General features: G+C 46.4%; 1 protein-coding gene across 1 annotated transcript in view; it reads left to right on the top strand.

The window, feature by feature from the left end:
- LOC144123868 (alcohol dehydrogenase [acceptor]-like) overlaps positions 1-20,655 on the top strand; it is a 90,724-nt gene that overhangs the window by 25,994 nt on the left and 44,075 nt on the right. The window contains exon 3 of the mRNA XM_077656594.1: positions 3,778-3,964. Coding sequence (XP_077512720.1) covers positions 3,778-3,964 — 187 coding nt within the window. The remainder of the gene's footprint in view (positions 1-3,777; positions 3,965-20,655) is intronic.

Below are 20,655 nucleotides of genomic sequence, written 5' to 3'. Positions count from 1 at the left end.
CCTTCAGAAGTCTGGTCACGTCACAGTCGAAGACGCAGTGCGGGGTCGGCGTAGTGGGTGCGGCTTCTTCATGCGCATGGTCGATGCACATGGTTTCGTCGTTTAACTGGCGAGCAACCTCAACTCCAAAGGATGCATTTCTTTGATTCTCTTGCTGAGGTCGGGAGACCTTCCGCGAAGAACCGCTGCAAAGCTGCGGCCCAATGACACAAAACATAGTGTGGATGATGACTATGAGCAGGACAGACGGCTCGAGGACACGTAATCCGGTCGGTACAGATACTTGTCGACAGCGCGTGGTCGCTGCACGGGGTAGGATCGTGCGGCATCATTTGAAAAGCCACTCATGCTCATTCTCATTTAGGGTCAGTGCCGAAGAATATGGCCCCGTTCATCATGGTAGAAGCAGAGCGGGCGGCGCTGATCGGAAGTCCTCCAGAGGTCTACCTTTCTTGCCTGTGTTTGCAGCATATCTGTGCGGGCGTTTCATTGGGATCTTTGAAACGATGCACATGGGCCCTGGCGCAGAGTGACAGAGCGCCTTTGGCAGCGTACAGCGGAGGCGTAAATTATTGCCAGCGGTTCTGTGGCCGTCAGAGTGGGTGTGTGAGGTGTTCTTGGATTTCTTACCGTACTACATTCAAATGATTCACTGCTTGCGTTTGGGGGACGATGGCAGCAGTCGTCGTAGCTGCTCGCCAACAATCTCGAGGACAACTTCGTGCAAGTTGTCGTTGGTGGTTGTCATCCTGTCGGGAGGAATTTCACAGACATCAACAGGGCGGTTATACTGCCGAGTCCGGAAGTCGAGCGACTTCTCGATCGTGGAGGCTTCTTGCGTGAACTCATTTGGCGGCTGATGGACGAGGCTGACAAAGAGTCGCTCTTTTACGCAGCGCATTACAAACTGAACTTGCTTCTTCTCGTTCATCTCAGGATCAGCGCGAGGAAAAAGGCGCTTCATTTCTTTATGTATTCGTGGACGAAATCGATAGAGAACTGGGTCCTGGACTCAAGGAGTCGATCGCCTCTTTCTGTCCTCACGACGCTCGTGAATGCCTTTAATAGTTCATTCTTGAATGGGCCTCATGTCGTTTGAGAAGACTCGTTGTTTTTATACCACGTACGTGCTGAGCCCTTCCATGAAAAAAATGCGTCCGATTTTCGACGCATCATCCCAATTGTTAAATGATACCACGAGCTCTAACTGGTCCAACCATTCTTCGTGGTATTCGCCTGGGGAGATATTTAATGTTGGCGGTGCCCACGAATGCTGCAGGATGATCGTGATAGGCGTCTGTGGCGAGGTCACAGCGGCTGTTTCTGTGGTCTTTACGCTATAGGGTACGATCCTACAGGATCCCGAACTCAGGTTGTGCTCCTTGGAGACGTCGACTAGCTCGGCGAACTGGTGGGAGGTCTTCTGGTTTGAGCGCACAGAGCTGGCATCACGACTTGCCGTGGTCTGCAGTCCATAGATCAATAATGCGTACCTCCACCAGATGTCACGTAGTTCTGACAGCCGTCTGGCGAGAAGGAAGACAGCCAAAACGGCTTCTGATAGAAATTTATTGGACAAATCTGCGCACGCAACGAACTCAATGACTTGGCGGTGGTGTAGCAAGCATGCTTGGGGGTCGTGGAAAAGAATGCATGCAGCTCTCGGCTGAGCTCAATTTACAGGTGTCTACGAGTTTTCGAGATGCGGACGAAAATTAGCCACAACTGTTTGGAACAATCTACAATCAACTTGAAATAACTGAATGAACTTGAAACTAGTGAAAGAAATCTGGCCGTCTTGCATCACGAACAGTGTCAAAGCCGCTTGCTGGTAGATTTCAAGAATGAACAAACTTTAAAAAGCTTTGTATGAATATGGGCCACTTAGGTCACATGACTATTTGACGTCATCGCAACCTGCCCGTCAGATAGTACGCAAATCGCCCACCGTGGCATGTTGCAGTTAAATTAACTATTGGTCTTCCGGAAGAGCAACCTGGGCCGCAAAAGGCCCACCGCTGGTAGCATCTTCCATCTCGCGCATCGCTTAAAGACTTGGTCGGCAACAGCACTCCCAACTGCTTACCTTAGACTTAGTCCTTTGACTTAGACAAACAGGCTCTTTTTTAGCTCTATTACAGCGTCTCGGCGCGAACAGCCCTTCCGGGTAATTATCTTAAGGATCTGAGTTCCCTGCGCTCGAGAGGAGCAATTGGAGGAGTTTGCCACGTAGGGCACACCGCAAAGGCAACCCTTCTCGTTCTGCTCATTACAGGTGTTCGTAACATGAGCGTCCCCACACTTGCAAAACCGCAAGATGGACTTGCAACCACAGGCGCTATGGCCCCAAAGCGAGCAATCGTCGTTGCACTGCAGAAATCGAGGGGATAATGATTTTACACGAAAACGAAAAGGGCGTGCCTTGATTTCAGAGGTGCAAGAAGTGCCGGGAAAAGTGTCAGTCGCCGACTCAGTAGGCAACCGCACGTTGTTGAAATCACGGCTACAGCGGCGCACTGCAACAACGCCTGCTGCGGACAGAAGTTCGTCAAAGCTATAGTCAGACGAGAATGAACGCCTCGAACAATTCCTTTCGTACAGGCAAAATGGGAGGGAATAAACGAGCTTACACGAACACAGGAAAAGGATTAGGTGTTTAGAAGATCTCTTACACAGGCGAGATCTGGCGAACCGCAAATAATCTAGCCTCGTCCGAACTCACTTACCTCAGAGATTGCTTCGTAGCGAGAAGTGGCTGACTGAAGCGTAGCCCGAACAGCCCCAGGATTGCACATCTTGATTGCTCTGCCAACCTTAAGCGCGAGCGCTATGGTAATGTCGCTGACGCCGCTGCGCAAAAAGAAAACCTTCCAAAGGCAGGAGGTCAGGGGATAGGGAACCCGAGCAGGAGTTCCCCTGGCAGGGATTCTGAGTAGACATAACGCGGGTTTACGACCTTACCGCGTGCGTTATGCCCCCGATCCGAGAAGCGCAAAGACCAAGGGAGAAAAAGGCCACAACCAGCCACCCAAAACTTAGCCGATCCTTCCAAGAACGGGTCCTGAAGGCGGGTCCAAAGCACAGGTTGGGCACAGCTTCACTTTTCAAAGAGGTGCTTTGGGGCTGCCGCGTGCTTGAACGCATTTTCTTCTTCCTGTTATACGTAAGCCTGTTATACGTAGTGGCACAGGCAGGAGCTTATTGGTTTACGTTTTTTTATGGCAGCTCCACCATACTTTTTGTACAGTACGCGGCTTGTTTTTTTCTATCTATCTGTATTAGACTTCATCCTTCTCAACTGCGTTTATTCACCGTCATCTCTTGGTGCTGTTCGCTTGGGGCGCGCTGATGTCCGCAGGTTGGAATAAGCCCGGTTGGTTAAATCCTGCCTTAAAAACTGTTCCCATATTTTTCGGATGGACCATGAAAGTTTAAAGAATGATCAGCTTCAAGGCTTCTAAAACTTATCAAAGAAATCGCGCAAGAAATAGAATTCATCACAGATGGTTCGCGTGCCTCAGCAAGTTGACGTGATCTCTAACGTGTCGGCATTGAAAAACAGTAGACACAGAATTAGTGTCTACTATGGGTTAATTGGAGAGACGTGAGAGAGTCCTTTGCCACGCAATGTGTGTCGTGAGGCTGATTATGATGATGCAAGCAAAGAAGTAGTGCCGTACACTACCAGCCGAACATTACTTAAATGGATCACATTTTGTATGACACCCCTTTATAACTATAGCCCTACTGGTGACCACAAGTGACTTCCGTTTGCAGATAAACCGACTCCCGCGAGGTAAAATCCTGGGTGGTTCAAGCTCAATCAACAACATAATTTACGCTCGTGGAAACCAGAAGGATTACGACAAATGGGAATCCGAGTATGGCGCAGAGGGTTGGGCCTTCACTGCGGTCCTGCCCGATTTCAAAGCCATCGAGACTTCGTACCTCGGAGTAAACAACGGTAAGAAATAAGTGCAAACCTTGTGGCACAACCTGCCCGTCACAAGAAAACAGCGATTCAGAGGTCGCTACACATGCTTTTCTCTATCAGAGGGCGTACTTCTTTCAAGCAACAACCGATTTCACCCGAAGAACAATGTAATCAGCGTTGGCATTAAAAATAGGGTTCCGGTTAATATCCAATATTATAAGTACAGGATGTTCTACGTCTCAAATAAATGGTAAACGATGGTGGGTATTTCTGGGGCGTAATTCGGACGACTCAGATGCTAATTTTCCGCCTGACGTGCGTTTACTGAAATTTACAAAGAACATCTCGGAATAATAATGTCTTGCTTCGAGCTCGCAATACCAGCATGTTCGTAAGCCAAATTGTAGCAAGATATATAATACGTATAATTCAACTAATAAAAAAACTAACAAATTGCACTCTCCGTGATTTGACACGACTGTACAATAAAGCTACTTCGATTACATTTCTGACGGTTCCAGCTATTTCTTCTTAATTACCTTCGTCGTCTTGTCCGATAACCTGCAGAACACATTATTCACTGTCGTAAAGAATTTAGCTGAAAGCCGCGGTCCACGCTCGAACTTGGCCCTAAGATTTTAGTACTAACGCAAAATTCAGCGACAGTGGTTGAGCCACAGGACTGTGGTGAGCTCGGGAATCACAGATGCCTCCTATAACGCACAATGCGGAGGTGATGCTAATACCGCTTGGTCGGCTTGGCATCGCATCCTATCATAAAGAGAGCAGTTGTAAAGAAATATGTTATCTAGGAATCGTATGTGAAACACTGTGCTTGCCACTTAGAATTTAGTCTCGCGTCTACGCCTGGTTGTTTCGGTGCTTGCGTTAAGCCCAGCGGGGTCTTGAGATCGATTCCCACTGACATTCACGGGTCGTCACGAGCTTTGCACTTTCTCTGCTTGCCTTGTGCACCCTGAGGCTTGTGCAGGAGAAGGTTCATCGTGTAGCTTGCTTTCTCATTGTTTCTGAAAAAGGGCACGCTACGCACCTGGTCAACTAGACAGGTATCGCTGCAGCAAGCCTGCACATGTCGCGCTTCGACAGTGGGGTGCTCGCTCATATGTCAGTGCCTCCTTCCACAGCTGCGCATGTCTTTTGCTTGTGAGCTTTCTTTTTCGATGCCAATCTATGCAGACGTCAATGAGGACACCCCAGCTTTCACAGTAGAGGCATTAAGATATGTCAGCGTTATTATTGTTTAGCATCAAGTACAAGCACAGCGATAATAGTATTTTCAAATCGGACATGTACAAAATTTCTAAAAATATTGGCGGAATATAAGCTCGAAAGAAAGAAAAGCACTTGTGCACGCAGTACTGTGTGCTCAAAATGTCGTTTAAAACACTTCAAAAATTCATATCATCAACACACGAAAGCGTTTTTGGCACTTTGGTTATACGACCAGGGCGCCGACATAAAATGCAGGGTGAGAGTCGCCTCAATCGCCCTACTTACGTAAAAAGTCGGACACTTACGATTGCTTACGTGCGAGAAAGCTCAACCTGCCCACTCACTTCGCTAACGCAGTCGCCGCGCGCTGCGGCGTGATGTAGCCCTATGCCACGCAGCTGGCTTTTCCATATAGCTCCAAGTAGCCACCGCCGCGACACCATCACACCCCTTCTGATCTGCGCGCTAACCCCGTGAAGCAGCCGCCGCTGTACTGCAGCCTGCGCTCCGCCTTAAGGGTATGGCGCGATAGCTAATGGGTTAATATCACATAGATCCCTAGGAGTCATTATACCAAACCTGGTCCAGTGGTGCAGCGGTTAAGCGGTGCGCTACTGCCTTGGGATTGCAGATGCTGCGCCGGTGCGACTTTTGCGATCCAGGTTATCCCGAGAAACCTCGAGCGACCAATCATTAATTTTACTCTCAGCTGCCGGGTTGCACGAGGGGGTCATCTTTTTATAGGTTGCGTCGAGTGTACATATAACTTCATGGGCAAAAGTGTACCTACAACTTCATGGACTTTTCGGTAGCACAACCTGCTGTATCGTTTGTCCTGGACAGCACTGGAATGATCGGAATAAAATTCCGTCTTTGGAGTGAGACGTATAGGCGGTGTTGTTCTTGCTAGGATAAGTATCGCCGACTTTCTTCCGGCACACACCCAATGTTGCGTCCTCCTCTCGTTTCCTTCCGAACGTAGGTCTCGACACATAGAACGAGCTGATGGACGCGCCCCTGCACGCCATAGGAACCTACGCCGTCCCCAGCATGGCAGAGCCTTCAGTCTCTCCCATCCCATTCGGGACAATCAGATGTCTCAGTGGCACCGTCCACCTGATGGAGAATGGGTCCTGAGTGCCTGGTACATTTCCAATGATGACGTCGTGCAGTGCAGTCTTCAAGCACCGAGCGGTGGACTTGCTCGAAAAATATGGCGACGAGATCGGGACCTCCACCTCTGGGACCTCCAAACTGCTGCCATCCGCCAGGAGCAGAGTAGTTCCATCACCAGTAAAAGCTGCTTTGGGAACCAGGTCCCTACGCACGACGATACTGTTGGTACCGATATCCCGCAAACCAGAAACCGGCTGCCCGAACAGCTCGCCTTGCCGCATAGGCATGCTGACACTGAAGACCGTTGGCCGGTAACCCGCATCCACACTGGTGACATCAGGCGCACTTCAACCGGAGGACTGGCAGGATGCATACAACCGGCTGACGCCTCGCGGTCTCCTGGGTTCTTGCTCCTGCATGACTGTGCATCGTGTCCTTGCTTGCGGCAGAACGTGCAGTATGGTTGCTTCGATCGAGTCCGGCAGCCTGACGCTTTGTGTCCCACTTTATCGCATAGAAAGCATCGCACCTGTGATTTGTATCCCGGAGTACGGTCCTTCGCCTTCGGGATGTTTGGTTCTAACTGATCCTTGAAAATTAACAAGTTAGTTTGCCTCTGGGCCTTCAAAAAATTATCCGTGGAAACCGCGATCTCGTTGAATGTCTCACAGTCGCGCTCGCGAATGAATATCGCAAGCCTCGTGTGGCAGTGTTTCAAAAATTCTTCGGCGACAATCATGTCGTGAACCTCGTCGAACGTTTTGCCTCGTCCCCTCATTTCGCCCCAATGATCAAAAAAACTAAAGAATCTCGTAGCGTACTGCCTACCGGTCTCGTCGTCATGTGTCTTACTGTGCTGAAATTGTTCTGGATACCCCTCCGCCGTTAAACGGAACCGTCGCAGGGACGCTAGTTTAGCTTTTGCGTAATCCACAGAGTCTTCCTGTGATAAGCTTCCGAAAACACGAAGAGCTTCTCTTCCCAAGCATAGACTCAACGCCGCGGCCCACTTGTCTCTTGACCAACCCTGACCAGTGACCATGTGCTCAAATCGCGTAAGGTACGTGCCAAGATCATCGCGACCTTCGTTGAAAACGGGAATGAGCCCATGAGGGTTGATGGGCCCAGACCATTCGGGCCTGGGAACAGTTGGTTCAGCATCTACAAGTCGCTCCCTCGCCCTCCATAAACCTCACTCATAACTGTAAATTATGTGCCTCTTTCTCCAAACGTTGTTTGGAAGCTTCCTGCTCAGCGGCCCTCTCATCCCGCGATCTCTTGCACTCCTCTTCTACTCAAGCACGCAAATCTGCATCTTGTTGCCCCATGCGCTCTTCTGCCGCCACAAGCTCGGACGCGCTCACTCGGTGTAAAAAAAATCGGTAACAAAGTGATATCAGCCGGCCTCGTCCTGTCGTGAGCGCCAAAATTTGTGATTGAAAAGACTGCAGGCTAAATTTACCACGCGTTAAAAAGGTAAAATAAATAAACTAGGTGGCATGTAGAGTAAAATAATTCTAATTTAAGTCATGAGAGGACATGAACTAACAAACAAGAAAGGCAAATCAAAAGAAAAAAATTCGCGAGAGGTAAAGGACACAGCTTAGTAAAAAGAGGAAAGGGCCCCTCAAGTTTTTCGTGTCCCAGTGATGGGCCTGGTAGGTGGTTGCTGCGTCGAGCGAGGAGGTGTGGCGGGGCGTCGGCGCAGCCTGTAGGCTCCGATCGGTGCCCTGAAGGAGACGTAATGTGGACGGCTGTGTCCACGGCAGGCGTCAGCGTCACAGCGTTGGCGTACGGTTGACAGCGCTGTCCACGACGGGCCTCGACGCTGCCGCAGGAAGCCGTCACACCTGTGGGATCCGGGCGCGGCCCCCAGGTTAAGTAACCCGGGCAAGCAGCGGTGGCGACGGAGGAGGCCCGTGTTCAGATGCTGCCGCACAGGAAGGGAACAGCGGCGTCTAGGTCTGGTGGCTACGGCTCTCGACATGCCACCTCTACATGCCGCCTCGTTTATCTGTTTTACGTTTTTAACGTGTGGTAAATTTAGCCTGCACCCTTTTCCGTCCCAATGTTTTTGTCCAGGTCTGATAGCCCGGACTTCTGCGACTGAAGCCCAAGCCTGGGAACGCAAGGAGCCAGCAGATATCGTACACATCCGTCGCAGACCGCGTTCTTCCTGTTCTCTCTGGCATGCTCTTTACGCTACGTTCCACTTCCAATTTTACTTCTTCGTCCGCCATCCCGTGCGTCTTCTCTAGCCGCAGTGTGGCGCTGGCTCCTTACAAGGGCACCCAGTATAGTATACTATCTTATGAGCAGTGGGTCGAGGGAAGGCTGGGCACTGAGGCCCTTTGGACTGACGCCGAGAGATGGTGCTGCCGATGCCTTCACCAAAAAGCACGTCCGCAGGGATAGACGAAATTCCAGTCAAGCTAATTAATGAAGTTAGCCCAAGAGGCAAAAAAACACTGATGAAAGCATTGGAGGCAGTCATAACAAATAAGCAAATTCCGCACAGCTAGAAACAGAGTAAAATAAATTTGATTTATAAAGAGAAAGGCGACAAGATGAACATAAAATCTTCCGACCGATTATGATAACATCATTCATATACAGGCTGGCGATGTAGGCGGTGAAATTAAAAATGCAGTCATGGGTAGAAAGTAACAGAATACTCGTAGAACTTCAGAACGGGTTCAGAAGTGGTAGGCGCTTTGATAATAGCCTGTTCGGGCTTACCCATTGCATATAAATAGTTGAGGCGGAAAACAGACCTCTGTATTTAGCCTTCCTGGAACATAAGCGGTCCATACGACAACAAGAACAGGGAACTCCTGTGGATTATATTAATAAATGAAGGCGTCCCTCATGAGGTAATTGGTTTTCTACAGGCAATATATCGAGAAAACACAGTCGAAATAACATGAGAAGGAACTACAAGTAGGACCACTATCAATGTACACTAAAGATTAAGGCAAGGTTGTCCTTTATCACCTCTGCTGTTCATGCCTTATATGATAAGTATGGAAGCAACCAAGGTTATAATCTGCCGTACAGAATAGGCGGAAATGGTATTGAGCAACGACTACGAGGCTAAATGTATGCGGACGATATTGCACTGTTAGCAGATAGCCAGGAAGACTTGCAGAATCTGGTTAATTGATGTGGAGACGAAGGAGGCACTTTAAGATTAGGTAAGGCAGGTGTTATGATTTTCAACGATACAACTGATCAGGTACTTATAACAAAAGACCATGAAATATCCCGAGTGGCCGAATACAAATATCTCGGGGTATGGGTAAACGAAGGGCAGATGTACACGGAAAAGCATGAACAGTCTCCTATAGCAAAAGGGCGAAGAGAGGCCGAGATAATGAACCATAGGGCATTATGTTGGTACAACAAATATGAAGTACTGAAAGGTATTTGGAAAGGAATAATGGTGCCTGGACTTACTTGCGTAAATGCTGTTCTGTGCTTAAGGGCAGAATTTCAGTTGAGATTAGAAGTAATCACAGAGCTGTTAGAAGATTAGCACTAGGTGTCCACAGCAAAACCACAAACGAGGCAGTACAAGGGAATATGGGCTGGGCATCGTTCGAAGCCCAGGAAGCTCAGAGAAAAATGCTATACGAAGAACGCCTGAGGAAATTAGACGATAAAAGGTGGGCAGCTAAGGCACTTAAATACCTATTCAGAAAAAGCGTTGACTCACAGTGGCGGAAGAGATCTAGAAAGCTAACCAGTAAGTATGCCAGACATTGAGGACGGAGAAAGAAAAAGCATTAATCTACTGACAGGTTAAAAATGCGGAAAGTAAAAATTGGATAAATTCAAAGGAAAAGAAGCACAGTGTAGAACTAGAACTATATGGATACTGGAAAAGGCAGGTCAGGAAGAGAGCATTTTATAACTCAAGAGTCAGTGCCCTACACTTTGAAGCCTGGTCAGGATATCTTAGAACGCGCAGCTATAAAAAGAAATTTAACGAAGAAGGTGACACGTGTGCCGTGTCTGGTAAATGTGTAGAAAAAATAGAAAACCTCGTACTAGGATGTGATGGCGTCCATCCTGATGTCGATGCTGACACAGTCACTCTTCCTGAGGCCGTATAGTTTAGAGGTAACAACAGTCATGTAAACAAATCTGCGGTGAAAATTGGCCAAAAGCGATTGGAAGATTATTGGCCCAAAAGCAGAGACGTGGCATAAGTTTTAAAATGTAGGAAGACCTATTTGAAGAAAATGGTGAATTTTAATAACTTGCAACAGAGTTGAACCAAAAAAGAAAGAAAACCAGAGCATAGTGGCAACAGCCATCACCCTGTTTCAAAGGGGACGCTCCTACTTTCCATCCATCCATCCTGACATGCACGCGCGCGGTAGGAGCAGCGCAGTGAGTAGTCTGCTTGCCGAGATGGTCATTCGGACTCCCTGAGGTATAACCTTGTCTCAGATAGTTGCGAATGAGAGTCAGACACAATTTAGTCATTTTTTATAGAGACAAGATCTCGATTGATGTGGTAGGCGTTCGAGCAAGTTTCTTAGTTTGCTGCGGATTTCATGGGCGCGCAAAAAGAAATCATATGAAAACCTTGTCGTTGTGTTGGGAAAAATATGCAACAATTTTGTTGCCGGTGAAGAAAACTTCTTTACGTGGTAGCGCGCAGGTGCATTGGGTGAAGATAATCACCGCGTGCCCTCAGTGCTCACGATCGCAAGCCATGCTGTCCGGTGTGTTGCGCATATCTGCGCTATTATTGTGCCTTCAGACGATCATACAGTGCAGGCACGCGAGTACTCACAAGACCAGAGTTAAGCTTATCGGTTCCCTTTGAGTAGCACACCCAACCATATTTGAATGAATATATATTTTTTTTACGACGGATCGAGACGTACGACGCAGATACCAAATGTGATATGCGCTGCTAGTGCTTGGAAGCTGTCGCTATTCAGTATATTTTTCATAGCGGTGATTTTTTTCTGTGATAACTGTGAGAGACCAGGATAAGCGACGCCGTAAAGAAGCTGTTCAAGGCTCCGGCGGAAGTGAGAGGTGGCGCTAAGCGCTGTGCGAATTCGTATCGTAAGCGCCGCATCATAGCTGAGTATAAAAAACGCAGGTACGGTGCGATATACGTGCACCGCTAATACGCGCGAGCATCTCCTAAACTATGCGCTGCTGCCACTGCGAACGAAATGTATAGCACTCGTCCTTTTATTGTATCCAGTTCACGCAAATCTGCAGACCTAACGCATGCGACATGTACATGTCAGGGGCTTAATTTCTTTGTCTTGGAAGGAAAACTCCTTATTGAAGCACTAAATAATGAAGTCGAGCTGACTAATACTGCATTAATCGGTATATGGCGAACCATGTATTGAGTAAAAGTAGTCACATTGAGGTATAAATTGTTTTAAATGATGCACGATATATTCTCGCGTGATGTTCAAACGGAAACTCCCTGAAACCTTTGCAGTGGAGTAACGTTTTCTCACATTTTCCTTGCGTTAATCATACCATTCTGATATATCGTTATTTATAACCGTTAGCAGGTAATTGATCATATTATACTAAGAGCAAATGCCGAAAAAATGCTTGTCTTACAGTTTCAATAAAATTATGACAGTTCTAGGAATCGGCACATCTGCGATATGTGCGCAGCAAGAGCAACGGCTTCTGTTTGTTTTATTATGATCCTTTTATCATAGTGAGAATGGAGAACCCTGAAAGTCACTCGGGGATCGCTCCTCTCTCATGTTTCCAAACGCGTATTGATTACAAGGGGATTGAGGCCAATCCGCTGGTAGTAAAGTTGTTCTGGCTTGGAAGGCGCACAGGTGTAGTTGGCAGGATAGCTGCTACTGCGTCTGATTGAAGAAAAAGGTGCTTGCTACGCTGCTTGTTGTCTACTATAGTGTACAGGTTCTCTGAAAATATATATGCGCTTTTGATGTGCAGCTGGCGCTAACACAAATCGATCCGCAAAGCATGTTCGAAGTCGCTCCGGAGTTTGGTGTCTCTTCATCACTGAAGGAGAACGCTCTACTAAGAAGCATATATTTGAATCATTTTCTCTTCTCTGCCGAATCTCACATCAGCGGGAGGCAATTCTGGTTTCAACGAAGTTCGCTTACTCGACACACTGAAAATGCACTTTAAAGTACAGCCAGGTACAGCGCGTTCTCCATGTAAATAAGCCGGCGACCAGCGCAGCGCGCTCAGGAGGTGGAGACGGCCGCCAAGTAAAAGGCGCAGCAGCGCCGCCGGGCGGCGGCTCGAGATTTCGGCGCTTTCTGCCTGAAGCACTCCGCTGGCGCGAGCCTTCCCTCGACACACTACCCCTACTCGAGTACACTATAGCACAGACCCTGTCAAGCTGTCTTTATCAGCTTTTTGTCTGTGCTCCAGACCTCTCTAAAGATGTCTAATAAAGATTAATGAATGAGTAAATTAATGAACAATAGCAATGTAGGAAGCGAGCAGGGATACAGGCTATTGGGTACCCTGAGGATGTTGACAGAAAGATCGCGGTCAAATGCCTTATAGCTCATGCACGCCGCCATCAAAAGAAACTAACACATAATAGGTGGACTGAGTGGCGCAGGAGTTTCGGAAAAAGAAAAGATAGCAGATCCCTTTGCAGTACGTTTGGAGGCTTGGAAAAAAGGTGGCAGTTTAAAGATCATGCCGAGGGTATCCAGCTTGCCTTAGAGTTGGCAGGGAAGAAGTTTGAAGGTAAGGCACCCCTCCTTTTCTTCTGTAATAATGCGTAGCCTCCCTGCCCTAACGAATCTCAAGGACACGTGGACTATACGAGAATTACATCTTCGTTTAACACAGTGATGGTGATAGCTGCTCTAGAAGAAGCAAACGAAAAACAACGCCGGGACATGACAACATCGAATACGAAGTCACCACGAACTTAGGAGGATCAGGTGATGCCATTTTTCTTGTTATAAATGAGGCATGGGAGAGAAGAGAAATTCCAAAAGACTGGAAATACTCAGTCGTTGCCTCGATAGCAAAGGCTGAAAAACTTTGCGTGATTATACAATAATTGTTGCCTATACCAAGGTATGTTGCTGGGCGGGTTGGTTTGCAGACATTTTTAAGACATGCAGCGCTGGCAGATGTAGGACGACAGAGTGTGAACGCATCTGTGCTCAACAAATTTCATTTCAGAAAACGTCTAACCACACCTTTTATAATTTGGTTTAAATATAACAAGGAAAGTTGGGAAGAGATGAGCATGCGCATAAAAGTCGCAACCATCCTACCTTTATAGTCCCAAATACGAGACGTAACACTTGCAAAAAACAGAATACAGCAACAATATACAAAAGTGAGAAGAGAAAGGGGAGAGCTGAAAAGCTCCATCGTGAACAATTCTAGAACCCTAGATTGAACAAAGTGATTGGAAGTCAGCCATCAGCCCAGCAGAAGACAATAACCACTGAGCAAAGCTACAGGCAAAAGTGTGAAAAAAAAACAGCAATGCGAGATACAAGACAGTGGAATGCATAAAATCCAGCATAAACAGCGGCAAAACAGAAACGAATAAAATAAAAACGCTAAAAATGACCGAAATTCGCCAAACGCGAGATGCATGGAGATGATGAAAAAGTCAATGCGAAAATTGACATGCGCAAAAACCAACAAACAAGGCTTAAGATGCAAACACTATTGATAAAAATATTGGCTAAATTTTATAATAGAAAAATTTATGGGATGAAAACCGAATCGAAAGGGGCGATGTCATTAAAATGAGCGCAACCAAATGATCAGGCAAGCTTTCGTAAGGAATATTCTACAATATTTATTTATTTATTCATTCATTCAAATACCCTAAAGGCCCTCCGGAAGTGTATAACATAGGGGTGAAACAAGAAGCAGTTTGACAACACTTTACTTGAAAAGGCGCCGTAAAGAGAGAAAAAAAAATACGGACACCATTTTGAAGAACAGTAAAAAAACAAAATTAACAACAACAACAACAACATTGTAGCGCAAACAAAAAAGCGTGAAAATTCAAAGAGCTGGCATTAAGAATACAAAAACAACAAAGAAAGCAAATAAGAATGGAAAAGAAACATCTTAAAGACGGTAGTGGTATTCGAGGGAGCGCAAAACAAGGATTACTAACTCTCTAAAAGTAGAGTGGTGCACAAAGACGCCACATTCTGACTTGAGTATGCAGCATTCTGTGAAATTTGTCTGGGCGAACCTCGGTAGCAATCCCTGATGGTAGGTTATTCCAGTCACTTATGGTTCCAGGTATGAATGATTGCGTGTAAAGTGATGACTGGCAGACTGGGCGATTGACTTTGTAAAGATGATCACGGCGAAGGAAGATGAGGAAAGGTGGCTGAAAGAAGTCAGGCAAAACGCCATGGCGTTAAAGCTTGTGAAACAGAGATAGGCGAGCGTGTTTTCGTCGTTGTGATAGTGGATCTAATTCGGCACAATTTTTAAAGGTGCACCACTGGTGTAAGTGAAACAGTCCGAAAAAAATGGAGCGAACAACACGGTTTTTCAGGGATTCAATGTTACCTATGATGTAATCCTGGCTGGGGTCTCAGATTGCATGGTGTAGAAACAGCGCTAAGAACAGGACAGAAGTCAAACATGGAAGCACAGGGACGGGCGCTGACTATCAACTGAATCTTTATTTCGGAGCACAAACATATATAAGGTGGCAGCAAGGGGGTACAATCAGGTATGCGCAGTCACATGGAAACAGTGAATAGTCACGTCAAACAATGAATTTAGACATCTGAGGCTGAGAAGGACGGAAGGGAAGAAGCGATATAACAGACTAAAACCGATAAAAATCTGCACGGTGTAGAGGGCCATCACGCGAACTGAGAAAAAATAGATGAAGGATTAAACAGGATGCGAAAGTATGGCGAAAAAATGGGTTTATAAAAGTTTTAAAAATCGTGGAAACGATAGTGAAAGAATAAAACCATTAAAAACATTAAAAATTGCTGTGTGCGGCTAAAAACATGTAAAGAGGGCGTTCAACATTTCTCAAGTTTAACAGGGGCCAAAAATTAAAAAGACTAAAAAGTTTTTTGAAGGCAGTCAACTAAAAACGCCAAAAACCAGAGCACCATGAACCCCAAAGAACAAGAGAGAGGGGAAAAAATGTCTGCTAGAACACAAATACCCCGAGTTAAGTCACCTCTCAAAAGGTATGCCCAGCTGCCTTTAAGAACATCAATTCTCTCTCAGAAAGGCAGATGGACGGAGTGCTCACACAGCAGTCCTTGGCACGCCGGATTTCGATGGCTTCGATTATTTCTCTAGATAAGCGATCCCGTCCTTTGCCAATGATCGCGCACCCGTCGTAAACAGGGGTGCAGGTGTCGTAATTACACTTTTTGCAATGTTTTGCAAGGTTCCCGGTGATAGCTACCCTGCTCATATTATTGTGGTGTTCTTGTAGCCTGGTGTTTATACATCTCCCCGTTTGGCCTATGTATTTCGTTCCGCAGGACAGGGGAACTGAATATACAACACCTGTGGCGCATGAAACGTGGGGATTGCCACCTTATATATGTTTGTGCTCCGAAATAAAGATTCAGTTGATAGTCAGCGCCCGTCCCTGTGCTTCCATGTTTGACTTCTGTCCTGTTCTTAGCGCTGTTCCTACACCATGCAATACCTACTAGCTCGTCAACTCGCTCTCCTAAACTCGCTTTCAGATTGCACATGCATATTCAATTTTAGGTCGGATTAAGGTGGTGTATGGGTGTGAGGGTGCTTGCCTTAGTCTGTGTTTCATGATTAAAAGTGAGCGATTAGCATTTGCAAGAGTAACATTGATGTGATGATGCAATGTTAGATCCACTTGAAAATTTACTCCTAGGTTTTTGTATTTGGTAGTAGCTCGACAGTGTTGTTATCTGTAAAATATGCGGTTATAATGCAGGAAAAAGAACGTGTAAATGACATGAACTTAATTTTGGTACGATTTAGGGTCCTTTTCTAGTCAGAGCACCACGTATTAATCGCGCTTAGGTCTGATTCCAACGCTTCTTGGCCAGTTTCAGTACTAACTTTATGGTTAATGACACAGTAATCGGCGAACAGTCTTACACGGGACAAGATACAGTTGGGCATATCATTAATATATATTAGAAAAAGCAATGGACAAAACGCGCTCTCTTATGGAACGCCGGACGTGACTGGAATACAAGAGGAAATGCAGTGGTTTATATTGGTGAACTATGTTCAAAATGACAAAATATCTGTTGCCCATAAAATGATTTGTGTTCAAATGTTAAGATGTGTTAGTTTCGTTAGTAGCCTGTGTTGAGAAACGCGGTCAAAAGCTTCAGAACAATCCAGAAATATGGCATTCAGCTGCATGCCGACGTAAATACAGGGTAGCAAGTCATTAGTAAATCCCGCTTACTGCCCATCGCATGAATATGCCTAGCGAAAGCCATGCTGGCATTTGAAGAATATGTTATGCTCTTCCAGGTATGTTATCATTTGCGATTGTATGATGAGCTCCAGTAGTTTACAGACGGTACTAGTGAATAAAATGGGTCGGCAGTTAATAGGACATGTGCGATCGTCAGCTTTGAAAATTAGTATGACCTTGGCTGTAGGCCAGTCATTGGGAAATCCGTCTAAATGACAATGACAGTGAAAAAAATGCGCATAAGATTCCCGAAATTCTTTCTGATGTGCTTTTTAACAACTTCTTGAAGCCAACGTGGTCAGATGCAGACGACAATTTTCGATTATTAAGTAGTGAAATGATACCGGACTCGCTGATAGTAATCTCCTGAAAAATAATATCTTAAAGTGTACCTATGTTTGCGCATGAAGAGACGTCCTCGCGGTTGAATACAGACGAAAATGCGTTGTTTAATACCTGTGCGCATTCTGACTCCGGAACAGTGGCGCCTAGGTGATCAGTAAGCGTAACTTCCGGATGACGGCTGGGGTTTTTTACTTGCCAAAATTTTTTACAGAGCATAGATGATACGTTATGGTTAAAAAAGTCTCGACAAGAGGATTTAAGTAAAGCGTGGTATTCTTTGTCGCACTGCTTGTATTTAAGTCAGTCACGAAGATGTGTGATTGCTCTTGACGGCTTCCCTGTATATTCGATTTTATTGTTGTTTAAGGCGGAGAACACATTTTTGAACGGAATCCAGTGTCCTGCAACTGTACGGGACGAGAAGCTAGTAAGAAACACGTCAGTAAAGAGAGATATTTCAGCATTCATTCCATCAAAGTTGGCTTTGCTATAGGATTGAATTTTCTTATTCGTCACCTTCCTACCTCTCTCTGAACAATGTTTTCAGTAATGATGTCATGATCGGAGAGCCCATCAGTATAACTGATGTTGGTGCAAATGTCAGGAATATTAGTAAGTATTAGATCAAGTATGCTGGAGCATGTGGCAGTGCGCCTTGTGGGTTCCATGGTGAGTTGAGATAATGAAAAATCTAAACATGACTGAAGAAATGCGTTCCATTCCCTTTCACTCGCCGCGACAGATAGAGTAGTTCAATTAATATGGAGGTAATTAAACTCGCTAAATATCTATAAAGCACAATTCGGGACCGGTTGCACCCTTCGCTTAGAATGCGATAAAATTCTCATGCGAAAACACTGCCCGAAGCTGGAGGCCGATAAAAAACACCAATAAGTATGTCTCTAGTACTGCATTTTAGCAAAACCCATACACATCCAAGAAACGTAGTAACTATAATGGGTGCACAGGATAAGCCTTTGTTTATTGCCAACAGAACACCGCCGCCTCTCCGATTCGCCCTGTCGCAGCGAAATATACCGAAGTTGCCTAAGTAAAAACAAATTTGTCTTCAGGAACGTTATTCGTGAGCCACGTTTCTGTGAGCGCGATTATGCAGAACATGAGTCGATGAGCGAGGAAATAGGAACAGCTTTCGATAGGATACTTCTGACCTTTTTATAAAGTAAACATAATGCGTTATCACGACCACGCTTATCAAGTGGCGGCAAGGAAGAGTTACTTGATTGTGGTAAGGCAGGTAGGTGATTGGGTCAGTCATCGGGACTTCCCGGGGTCTGAGCTACTTGTGGCACATCATTTTCGGAGGTTTCCAGACGAACTGCGCAGTTGCCTTCCGTGTCCCAGACGTAAATATCACCGTTTAAACAGCTTGTTGAAGACAAGGCAGGGACGATCACTCTCCTTTATGGATTTCGAGAAGTGCCAAAGTTTTCGACGCTTATCGCGCACATCAACCGAGTAGTCACGTGCTATCCTGAAGTCTGTTTCTTTAAGCTTGTTGCCGTTGCTTAGCAAAGGGTAGATTTCTTTTTCATTGTTTAATTCCTCTATTATTGGTCAATTTTTATTACTTGAACAGCGGCCAAGAGGGTGGACCCTTGCAATAGACTGAACTTAAACACCTAACTTATTTTAACAGATTTCACGAACAAGAACCTCGGTGTCTTCGCACGTTTCTGAACATTCGGTATTTTTAACACCAAAGAACAATGCATTCGACCTTTTTGAACGGTTTTCGTCGTCATCAATTTTCTCTTGGAGTTTGCGAACATCACTGCTGCAGGTTTCTGGGAGCTGCTTACAAGGCACAGGGACAAGCTTGCTTGTCATTTCATCGACACGTTTAGTTAGCGTATCTAAGTCACTTTTAAAGGTCTGGATGTTGGAAGGATTAGACCTTTCCAAAATTTCCCAACACGGAGCGCCAACGCGGCCTCTGAGGTAATTGCGTACCGCTGCTTGTGAGTCGGACATAACCGTTGCCTCGCTGTTCTTTGATATCGCTAGTGCGATAGCTGCTTCTTCAGCCGATGTGGTATCCACCGCTTGGATAAGGCTGCTTGCAATGATATCTCCCCGGGGTGAAACTGCTGCAATTGCCGCGACTCCGTTAGCGCTTAGAGAGGTGTCTAGCTCTGGCTAGTCTCCGTCCTCTGTTATATTCCTCATCCATGCGTTTTGGTATGGGGTGAGTCGTAATGTGTGATCTCATCTGCATGGGCATGTCGATCTTGTCAGCGACTTCCCGGGGTGGACTGATTCTCAGCTTCTGTAATATTTTCCTGCCAGGCTTAGATGTTGAGAGCCTGACAATTTGATTTACACGGTGGGCCTCTATTAGTTCGTCGATGGTGTTATGGATCCCCAGCTGTAGTAAGCGCTTAGTGGATGTGCATAAAGGGAGTCCCAGCGCCGTCTTAACTGCCTTTCGAATAATAACATCTAGTTGGTCTTTTTCCTTTTTGCTAAGCCGTAAGTACGGGGTGGCGTATGTTAGTTTAGAGAGAATGAAAGCCTGAACTAATCTTAGGGCCTCCTTCTCTCTTAGCCCATTTCTTTTCTTGATTACCCGGCGTAGCATTCTAGAGACTTGTTCGGAATAGGCTTGGAGCTGTCTGATTGTAGTGGTGTTAGTGTTGCCGCTGGGTATGATGGCTCCCAGGATCTTGATCTCTTTCTTGATCGGAATGCTCATACCCTGGACCGTAATGGCGACAGAGGGAGTGGACGGCAAAAGCCCCGTATTCTGCCTCTCACCACGGTCGATCAGGAGTAACTCTGATTTCTCGGGAGAGCACGTTAACCCATACCTCGCCGCATGCTGGCACACGACATTCGGAGCTACCGAATCGTCCAACGAAATAAAAAACAGGCCGAATTTATCGTCCATCCAATTTGTTATAGGCAATACAAGACGAAGCTGAAGTCCCGTATCCAGTTTATAGCCACTTCACGGGCCGAAAAACGCAGTTACATCGACGTGTTCACTTCGAAGCGAGAGGCTCCACTTTAGAGCGCGCCGCCATGTTGGCTGTCGAGCATCTGCTTCGTACGCTATGTGTCTGACGTCACCGTCCGGTTTCTTCGACCGTTTTCGCTGCATCGGAACCACCGCATTCGCTTCCGGCCTTTCAACTAATCAAGTGTGCACGTTGCGGCTGATTATGATGCTTTTCATTATGGCACAAACTCGGAATAAGGACCCAGCTGTACAAATACGAATGGTGAGAGCAACATCCCAACGGCGGTGGCGTGGCCCGACGTGTCGAAGATGTTGGCGCCCTTTTCACTGCACTGATCAACTGGCAGCGTTCCAGGTTGCCAAACGAAGGGTGCTTCTGTGTTCAGAAGAGGCGGTGAAGGTTGCGGCCGGCTCGAAGATAGGAAGCATGCATCCATTCCAGACGCCCCTGCCATCGTTGTTGCGTCAGCACACCATCCGTCCGGTGTCAGGGAAAGCCCAGTCGATGAAATGATCAATGAGAGAGAGAGGCGGAGCAGAACGCTGGGTCTAAAAATTAACATCCAGAAAACCAAAGTAGTGTTTAACAGTCTATCAAGGAAACAGCAG

The sequence above is a fragment of the Amblyomma americanum genome, chromosome 3 (assembly GCF_052857255.1).
Source record: "Amblyomma americanum isolate KBUSLIRL-KWMA chromosome 3, ASM5285725v1, whole genome shotgun sequence".
Taxonomy (NCBI): Eukaryota; Metazoa; Arthropoda; class Arachnida; order Ixodida; family Ixodidae; genus Amblyomma; species Amblyomma americanum.
The sequence above is the reverse complement of the archived record's forward strand: the minus strand, read 5'-3'. Positions and strand labels throughout refer to the sequence as shown.